Below are 10,240 nucleotides of genomic sequence, written 5' to 3'. Positions count from 1 at the left end.
GGAAGATGGAACTTTTGCTTTTCATACCAAGAGAGGAACAATCACTTTTGAAATAGGAATTTCCTTGTGAAAACTTTCATTCTTTACTCACTATTCACAAAGGACTGGTATGATCAATTCTGGGGTTTTATAACTTGGACAGCAAAGATTCCCCAATGCATTATTCTACTCTGCTCACAAACAGCTGTCAGTGCCTCATTTTAGTACAAGAAAACAGGTACCTATCTTGGCAGTAACCATGCTCATGTCATTGAACCCATCTAACCTGCTAGCATGTCCTTTAGACAGCAACCTGTCTGTGGATCCTTCAGAAGCACATTTACAACATCATAAAATTTGTGTTCGTATGCCAGCTTGTAATATAAGTAGACATCTTCACAATATGTAAGTAACTTCTTCAGGTTTTTCACAACTGTGTCAGTAGGTTGATGTTGTTTATATCTAGACAAACATAAGAATGTACAGGTTAAGGTACTGTATTGTATCTTGAGTGAGGGCTGTCAGCTCTGACATGAATCCCTACAAAGGAGATATTAGATAGAGTCTAGAATTTATCTAAGACTAACATTAGGGGATAGCTGATGAATACTGAAATTACTTCATTAAAAATGAATATCTTAATGCTCACCTTAATTAGAATAAGTTCAGTGCTCCAAAGGAGGACCTATGATGTTTAGTTTCTGGCACCTCAGGCAAGCTGAGTAGCTGTCCTCCCATAATAAGTACAATATACACTATAAGCAAACTTCTCATTCATCTGTTTGCATAAATGTGTTAAAGATCTTGTTCTCTTGGGGATTCCTGACATCTCTTTGTCATCTCAAGCAGAGAGGTAAGCTATAGGCATGTTATACTTAGCCATAAAATTTTTACCCATGCCTTACCTAAAGCAGGGGCATTTTAGTACTTACTTTTTTGAAATCTCTTCAAATATACTGGAATTTAATAACTTTTGCTGCTTAAATTCTTCCAAGTAATTAAAGTCCCCTTTAAGTATCACTTGTTGGTATAGAATTTCAGCCCAATCAGGAACAAAGTCATAGGCCTCAGCTACAATAGAAGCCTTAAAAGGATGGAGGGAAGGAAGACACCATTAGAGCCTATTTGATGTAACTGAAGGCAAACTGTTCTGGAAAAAAATACCGTATACTTACTTATACAGTGAATGTGATCAAAGGCTCTATGTATCAAAATTGGTGGAAAGTTTGGTGTTAGACATTTCCCTTCGACCCCTACAACCTTTCTTCAGTGTTTTTAATCTTCCTCACAATGGGTTCATTAAACAATATTTTCCCACTAACTCAGCTGTGTAAAGAACAGTGAAAGGGCTTACTCCCTGATAACCATCCTTCATTAAAGAGCCAGAAGCCCTGACTCCTATGCTAACACAGGTGCACCATTATGCAAAATGCTGGGGCAAAGGGATGCTTACAGAATCGCTAACAGGATGGTTCCTTTGAACCTCTAAGGAGCAGAAGCTTCTGCTGGCCTAACAGTGTGTCTCACTATTCAATCTTTGTCCACACAACATCCTAGTAAGACATACTACCATAGAAAGGCGATTTCGTATGTGAGACCGTTAAGAAGAACGGAACTGTCCTGGTTCTGTCCCTAGGCCTGAGAACTTAGGCAAGTCACTCAATCTCTGAGTCCCAATAGAGGAACAGCAGGAGAGAATGTTGGCAGTGCTGGCTAGATTTTTTCTTCCTTGCTCACCTGGTAGAACCGAGGTAGGGCCATGATGCAGTCCATCAGCCTGTGGCGGCCCAGGTTGATGAGCATTGTGTTTTGGCCAGTGTTCAGAAAGTGAATCTGCAGTGTTAGCAACTTGGTGAGCCGGTGACAGTGCAGGGCCTGGCGCACGCAGGAGTCCTGAGGGACAAGGATAGAGGGAGGCACAGGTAAAGACTTGCCATCATCTGTTTGAACCCTCCAGTAATGAACTTACCCTTTCAGTCCCCAGTTGGCCCATGACTCCTTCCCCCTTCACTTGGAAGAGCCCAGGGACAAAATAATCCCTACTGTAGACACCAAGCTCCAAAGCCAGTCCAGAATAAGACTATGGTTACCTTGGCATAACTTTCTGCTGCATCCAGCATCAGAGTGAGGGCTTTTAACAGCAGCTGCTTCAGTTGGTGCCCGTCCTTGAGGCTGTCCTCTGCAGGAGAGTTAAGGAAACTTGTTGGGTGTGTCTGACTCCCAAGGTGGCTACTCTCCGCTCAGAGTGTTCGTGGGCTGGACTAGAATTAATCCCAGCTCGTGTTCACAGGGAGGCAGATATGTCTCACTTAGGTAAAAGGTATTAAACCAGAAGCGCATAGGCTATAGAGTAGGATTCAGTGCCCCATTTAGTTCATTTTTCTCTGAAACATCAAGACTGACATATACAGCATCAATACATTGATTACTAACATGACATCCTGGATGCACAGGCTACAAGAGGGACAAATGTCTTCCAAATCCATCTCCTATGTGCCCAGATGGGGCTCCACTGAGCGGCTGTTAGAAGCTGAGGTGGGTACTAGTCAATCTCATGTACTCTTGCCCTTTTTTAGCCCTAAGAACTTTCCCTGGCCAGAATCACTGCCCTGGGGGTACTGCAGTGACCTTTGCTCACCCCAAGGCTGAGACTCAATCAGTTTCAGTTGGATGCAAGCAGCTGCCTCATGGTTCTCCCCGATCTCCCTGCACATGCTGAAGCACAGGGCAATCATGTTGTGCTTCTCACTGTCCCCAGGGCGGCAACGTTTGATGTAGTCGAGTAGGGCCGTCTTCAGGGTACCACTCTGCCCAGAAAATAAAGGGAAATACCAAGGTCTCAACCAGGGACTGCACTGCAGGAAGGGCTGGCTAAGTCCCTTGGTGCTGAAAGTTCCTTAAAACCTCCCAAGAAAAAAGAAAAGACAAAATGTGAATCTAATGGTTTATGCTATCCTGAGTATAAGGAAACAGGTACGTACTCTTTGCTGGTGAAAGTGTGAACGGTAAAACCTGTCAGAAGGGAGAAGCATTAAAAATGTGCACACAAGCTATTCTAACAATTCCATTTCTAGGAATTTATCCCTGAAGAAAGCAAAGAAAAGCACTAAGATGGATGTAACAAAGATATTTAGTGCCAAACAATTAGAAATAATCCAGATGTCCAAAATAAGGACAAAGACAATACCATATAGTAGCCATTAAAACTGATGCCGATTTGAGAAATATTCATGACGTGCTTATACTGAGAAAAGGCGGCTACTTCATATCTGGACGACAAAAATTTTGTTGAATACATATGTATATATGTTTATGGGTACATGTGCAAGGAAAGGGCCTATACCAAATTGTTAGCAGTGGCTGTCTCCAGATGGTAGACAGACACAAGAGGGCTTTTTTTCTGTGTTGTTTTTCAAGTGTCTTACATTGAATATGCATTACTTTTGTAATCAGAAAAAAAAGTTATTAAAAGAATATTTAAATGCAGAAACAAAAATGCCTCAAAAATAATTTAAATACCCTTTGAGAGACCCTAAAGATGTCCAGGACTTGCTCCTCTCCTTATGACTGGACTGGTCTGTCTTAAAAGTAGCCCAACATTAAGGAGAGTTTTTCTCCTTTGTCTCTTAATCTTGCTTGGCTGGGCCCAAGTTCCCAGAAGCCAAAAGTATACCATTTTAAAATCTTCAGTAAAATGGGCTGAAGCAATGAATCAGCCAAATGAATGACTTGGAAAAAGGCTCTGTGAGTGACATGCTAGGTGTCGTACAGTATGCTGAGGATAGACAAGTACCCAAAGGCCTGGCAAGTCAAGCCTTTGCTTCCAAGCCTCCTTCCTGGTTGTCATGAACAGCTCCACAGCCTTCCAGGCCCACGCTTGGCATTCAATTCCTAATAGCTCTCAGCAACACATTTTTTCATGGTCCCTTGAAAACTCTCCACTCTAAAAGCTCTCAGTCATGGCCTTCTGAGCTGGTCAATCCATTCATGGCTCTCAGAAAAGGCTTTTTGCTCCGGTCACAGGTGACAGAGCTGAGATGGAGATCCACAAACTCATTTTCTTCACTAGCATCTGTCAGCATAATCGATAGCTGGTCTGAACTCTATAACCTTAAGCTACTGGTTACAGTATATATCCTACAGAGGTCCTTAATTTCCTCCCTCCATATCCCAGGGGTCCACCCTGACTGAGATTATTCCCAAGAAAGTCTGAGACTCCTGAATGTCAATAGTACATGTCATCTGGAACTCAAAATACTGTACACCTACTGGATCCAACTTCTTCCTCATCAGCACTTCAAAGTAGTGTTTTTTATGCAGCAAATCAAATATGTATGTCATCTCGTTGTACCTTCCAATGCCAGTGAGAAGACGCACCTGTAAAGGGGGAGGACAGCTTGCATCAGCATCCCCTGGAGTTCTCCAAGCCAGACCACTACTCTCATCAAGGTTGCTTTCAGATGCCAAGCTCCAGAGGGAGAAGGGCTAATGGCCAGGCTCCCGTGCTTAGAGCTCCCTCTCCCATGTGCCCAGTAAAGGGCTGTCTCAGGGGGATTCAGAAATGCTAGTCATTGGGCTGTTCCCTCCTGTTGTCTCTAAATGTGACTTATCAAGTGCTGGAGTGCCATCCTCCTGGGCAAGCACTCTTGCCCTTCTCACCACTCCTTATTGCAGTGCCTGATGGCTTGCTCGGCCACTTGGGTCAGTTTCAAGCCTAGAGTATTTAGGGAGGCAGAGGCTTGACTTGTCAGCTCATTTCAATTGAGATAAGGTAGGTCTGAACTTTGTTTTGGGGGGAAATACAGTTGTCTGAAGCCCTCTAGAAAAGCTAACTGCTTTGGCAAGGTGGGTATGACAGCACTGGAGCCTGGCAGAGATCCTCTCAACTTCTTTGGAACAGTCTAATTTTGACAACCTGGAGCAGAGGGCTGAGCTGTCCCAGCTAGCTACCAAATAGGTCATGATATCTAGATGGGCAAATTCCCTAAGACCACATCAGCTCTGAACTGGTCCCCAGCCTATCTGCTCTCTCAAAGTTTTCCTCAGGATGGAAGGTGGGGATGAAGGAGTTACTTACCACTAGCCCATACTCCTCGTTGGGGGCCAAGTGGTTGTCTGTGAGCAGCCGGGCAGCCTTCAGGACTCGGATGATGCCCTCCATGTGGCATGTCAGCGTGAAGCAGTGATGGGCCAGGATTAGCAGCTCTGTAGCTGGTTAGGTGGGGAACTGGTAAGATGGGATTGTGAACCCTGGCCACCATGCACTGTCTAGTTCTGGGCCTGGCAATAGGGTGAAGGGGCCCGGTACAAGATAGGCCTGTCTGCAGAAGGCTGTCTCGTGGGTCCCCTGAGATCCCTGACCTCCCAGAGCTCCAGCTATGGGACAGTCCCATGGTGGTGTCTAAATTCTTCTCTCAGTGATAGCGTCATCTTCCCTCAAAGACAGTCATGTAGTGACTGCATAGTGACCTTTTGAGGCCCTACAAATGAGAACAAGGAACCCTTGCTTTCTAAAGATGTAGAAACTTTCTGCAGGAAAAAAATGATGGAGTACCTGCCAACACAAATCCAAGGGCATTCTCTGTCTCAGTGGAAAGTCTTAGGGCCTAATCAAGTACCATATGATGTTCTGCACTTCTAATGGCTTTCTAGAACTATCACACACAAGCATTGTAAGCACAATTAAAAGGCAAATTGGGAAAAATACTTGCAATGTTAAAGATAGAAAAAAGATTCCCAGCCTTAATACATGCTGTGTTCTCTGGGCACTAGCACCTGTGGAGCCCTCCCCAAACCTACTGACTACTGAGCAGTCTTGACAACTAATCATTTAGGCTTTGCTTTGGACAATTCCTACAAAAACCTTTCTTGACCCCAACAGTTGCTCTTACTGTGTATCACACTCCTAGTCTGTGGGCTCTATGGACTGCTGCTTAACTTGTTCAACATATCCCTGGTTTTTTAGAGTACCAGGCAACACACAGTTCAAAATTGTGTGTTGAACTGAACTTTGAGAAAAGATACAGAAGGCTATTTTTAAAATAAAACTGTTCAACCTTTTTAAATTTCCATTTATTTTATCAGTAAAATGACTTTTTTGGATCTATCAAATTTGCAAAGTGAAATGGGTTCCAGGAAATAGTACTCTCAAAATGCTTAAGTAGGAGTGAGAAGTGAATTTATAAATACATATTTATCCTTAAAAGTGGGCATACTCTTGAATCAGTAATTTATCTTAGGGAAATAATCAGGGATGTGCACAAAGAGTTGCCTATAAGGATGTCTGTTACAGTATTTTATAACAGCAGAAAATTGGAAACAATCTAAAGGTCCCACAATATGGTATATAATTTTTAATTACACATAGAGAAATAATGTGTAGCCATTAAAATGATATAGAATATTCAATGTCATGGAAAAATCTTAATGACAGCATATTCATAAAGTAATTATAAACAGTATATACAGTATAATGCCATTTTTGAAAAATAAAAACCTATAGACTTGCATAGAAAAAGATCAGCAGGATACATAGTACTGAATGCCTATGATGAACTAGACATTGTGAAAAGTGAGTGGCTTTTAAATCACACAGACTGGATTCAAGTACCAGCTCTCCCATTTAATAGTTATAAATTAATCAACTTCTCTAAGCTTCAATTTCCTTCTAAAATGGGGATGATAATAATCCACTTTGCAGGGTGATATAAGAGGAAAATAAGATAAATATGCCAAATATTTAAAAGTTACCTTTTTGTGTGATTTTAAATTTGGGGCTGCTTTTCCATATATATTTTCTAAATTTTCTTCAATGAACTTAAGGCTTTCTACTAAGAACTTAGAAACTAAAGGGGTAGGGATCCAGAGCAGGAAAAAGGATCCAAATTGAGTTTCAGAAAGACTAACTCAAAGACTTCTTAAAGACCTGCTTGGGCCCAAAACAGGTAAGAAAAAGGTCAAGAACTTACTGCAAGACAGTTCCCCATGGGGAACGGAGGAAATCTTATCCAACAACTTCATGCCTACCAACGTGCGATCTTGACACAAAGTGGTCAGCTGAAGAAATGTCTGGCTTTCCTCTGCTGGGGTAGACATCTGCTTATGTCCTATACAAAAAGATGTGGACAAAGGCACTGATTTTACCTTGAGAGAATTGAGAGAAAGAGGCCCATGTCAGGAGGCCCATCCCCTCCAAGCCTGGGCACCAAGAAGCAATGCTGGAGGAGTCCCCAGTGCAGCTGGCCTCTTGCTGAATTCAAACACCTTGGCCTAGTAGTCATCTTATGGGACAGCAGGAAGTCTGTGCCTCAGAGAAAGGCACAGCTACTCTAGGCATAATTATAAAACAATCAATAAATAAAATAAATGCAATGTGTTCTTTCAACAAGTGCAACCTGGCTACTTGAGAGGGCAGCACACAAGATGTATATGAACATATCATCCAAAGCACTGGGAACTTGCGAAAATGATCTGAAAGACTAGGGGGCCTGGATGGCAGGGTACCTGCTCCCTCTGATGGTGAGAGCAGCTCCCGGGTCACCTCTTCGGCCACAAGTTCAGCCACCGTGTCTGGCTCAAGGCCTTGGGTGCTGATGAAGGCTTGGGCTTGCTTGCATCTGTTGGGTTGCTGAGAGGCCAAGATTGCTCGGAGCATGGCCTCACCATCCCGGGTGGCAACGTCTGTGTAGGAACAGCCCAACTCCTAAAAGGAAGGCAACATCAGTCAAAGCTATCATTAGGAGCCAGGAAAAAGCTAGCTCTTTCTGAATTCTGGTGTAAACAGACTCCCATCACTTTCTGAGCTTAAAGATCCTTCACCCTGAGCAGGAACCTTACAAGAAGCAAGCACTGTATTCTAGCCCTTTCTATTGTTTCACAACAAGCCTAACCCAAGCAAGAGAAAGGCTTGTCTTTAGAAAGCATCAGGTACTTACCTAGTGTTGAGCACTGAGCTTTTCAAATGTTATGAAATGTGAGAAATCTGAGTAAAAGGCAAGAGCCCTTCCATGTTGTTTCCACAGCAGCAGTGAAACCTTTCAGTTTTAAAGAAGTCTGTGAGCCTTATTTCAGACAAAGGGCATTAGCGCTCAGCTTTATTTCTCTCGTGCTCTTCTACTCCACTTAAAAGTCTACTGGTTTTCTCCTTTGATCAGCACAAAGCCACAAACAATTCCTGCCTGCTCTGGCTCCTATCTGTAGGCTCATAATGTTCCATTTTATCTTAAAACTTATTTGAGGCTCTCCCTCCTATGGAAAGCACCAACCAATCCTGAAGCAAAACCTAAGATACTGGGGCTAGAAGAAACCCTCGTGGTCATATCATTTACAGATCAAGAACCGGGGGCCCAGAGAAGTGAAATATCTTGCCCTAACTTCTCGCTGGCTGAAGTCCTGCATCTAAGACTCAAATCACCCTGATACTTGGCCTGGCATCCTCCCTACTATTTCCCAAAGGTGGATTTACAGAGGCCAACATCCTGACAAGGTTACGATTATCACCTAATGGGCTGATTTGGCAATGTCCAAAATCTACCTCCAGTTTCCCACTTCACTCCCTCTCAGAGGGAGCTTCCTGTGGAGGCTTCAATCTTTGGCACCTACCTTGGAAAGTTCATACAGACAGAGAACCTGCCGGCAGTAGTTCTTCCCATGGAGGCATTTTCTTGTCAGAGTTTCCAGATTAGTCACCACTTCATCTCTGTGGGGCAGCATCACAAATGACTGACTATCCAAACTTGAAGCTGGAAGCAAATACAGGTCTGAGTGAGGCTTTAAGCTGGCAAGATAAGACCTTTCCCCAGCCCACTATGACTCCACCTCTCTGTACACAACTTCATGCACTGCACTCTCATGACTCCCCCTGGGTCTGGGACCACTTCTGACAGGGCCTACATCCCCACTTAAACTTTCCAGGAAATCCCAGACTGAAATACTTAAAAGGCCTCAGAGGCTACAAACGACTCAAAACCACCTAATGAACGCTCTAGATCATCACCAGAACTGACTGAACTGACTACTAGACTCTCTTCCACACACACCCGCTCCCAATTTCCCCTTATATCAAGTAAGTCACCAAGTATAGCTGACTGTATCTCCAAAACGTCTCTCTAATCACTGCCTTAATTCCAGCCTTCATCATCATGCATCAAAGAGGCTGTTACTATCTATCTCCTGCTGCCAGCCTCCCCTCGCCCTCAAGTCAATCTTCCACATACTCAGCAGGATCATTCTAAGATGCAAATCATAAAAACCAAGGATCATCTAGATAGGTGCCTCGAAGGCACAGTAGAATTAAAATCCACTCCAGCTCATTCTTATTCACCTCAGTTGCAAAGCAAAACCTTGGTTGTGGTAGTAGAGGCTTCAGTAACAACTGGGAGAGTCAAAACCCAGAGAGGAACCTTATCGGATCAGAGATGCCCTGGTCTCAAGAGGGTGGAGGGAACCCCTGTTCCTTTTTACATTATCGTCCTGTCAGTTGGCCCTGGATGCAGGCAGTCAAGGAAGCGCATGACAGAATGAGATAACTAAACCTCCAGCTTTGGGCTAGAGGACTGAAAAGGGAAGCCTCAGGGAACCAGAAGGAGTTGGGAGAGATTCAGGAAAGCAACACAAAGGTGTTTATAAACTCAGGGCTCACTCCTGGGCTTAGCATGTATGGATCTGACCCTTACTAGAGTATCAAAGATTCTGAGAAGTGAATTAACAGATAAACCACTACCCAGGTCGCAGACTGACCACAATATGAAACACATATGGGATGGATCGGAATAGTACCACAAAAGATTTGAAAACTGAACTGAGTTAGGCCCATAGCCCACAGAGAGTGGGTAAGAACTTGTAGCCTGAACCTAAACAGATCAATTGCCTGCTAAAAAAATGTCAACATTCTTCATAGGATTTAAATAAGACCCAGAGTCTCATAACCTAGTATTCAAAATGTCCAGGGTGCAACATAAAATTACTCAGCATACAAAAATACAGGAAGATTTCAACTCATATGAGAAAAGACAAGCAACAGATGACACTTAGCACTAAAATGACACAAATGTTGAAATGATCAGATACTTTAAAGCAGCTTATACAAACGTTCTAACAAGCAATTATGTCTCTTGAAATAAAGAGAAAAACAAAGTCTCAGCAAAGGAACAGAAGGTATAAAGAATAAAATGGAAATATTAAAAGTGAAAAATGACTAAAATTTAAAAATCACAGCAATGAAAAATCTCAATAGCAGAATGGAAATGCCAGAGAAAAAAGT

General features: G+C 43.0%; 1 protein-coding gene across 3 annotated transcripts in view; it reads right to left on the bottom strand.

Moving 5' to 3' along the window:
• The window catches only part of SPG11 (SPG11, spatacsin vesicle trafficking associated), a 73,676-nt gene that overhangs the window by 9,001 nt on the left and 54,435 nt on the right, over positions 1-10,240 (bottom strand). For 2 of the 3 annotated variants that reach the window (XM_015595893.2, XM_015595892.2), the window contains exons 31-40: positions 8,581-8,720; positions 7,483-7,681; positions 6,948-7,085; positions 5,057-5,190; positions 4,249-4,356; positions 2,618-2,786; positions 2,070-2,158; positions 1,717-1,872; positions 912-1,063; positions 266-441 (exon numbers count right to left, since the gene is read on the bottom strand). In XM_015595893.2, coding sequence (XP_015451379.1) covers positions 266-441; positions 912-1,063; positions 1,717-1,872; positions 2,070-2,158; positions 2,618-2,786; positions 4,249-4,356; positions 5,057-5,190; positions 6,948-7,085; positions 7,483-7,681; positions 8,581-8,720 — 1,461 coding nt within the window. Of the gene's footprint in view, positions 1-45; positions 442-911; positions 1,064-1,716; positions 1,873-2,069; positions 2,159-2,617; positions 2,787-4,248; positions 4,357-5,056; positions 5,191-6,947; positions 7,086-7,482; positions 7,682-8,580; positions 8,721-10,240 lie in introns of those variants that run through there. The other variant, XM_006920418.3, reaches the window with a different exon arrangement.

The sequence above is a fragment of the Pteropus alecto genome, unplaced genomic scaffold (assembly GCF_000325575.1).
Source record: "Pteropus alecto unplaced genomic scaffold, ASM32557v1 scaffold86, whole genome shotgun sequence".
NCBI lineage: Eukaryota > Metazoa > Chordata > Mammalia > Chiroptera > Pteropodidae > Pteropus > Pteropus alecto.
Note: the sequence above shows the minus strand (reverse complement) of the source record. Positions and strands in the feature narration are given on the sequence as shown.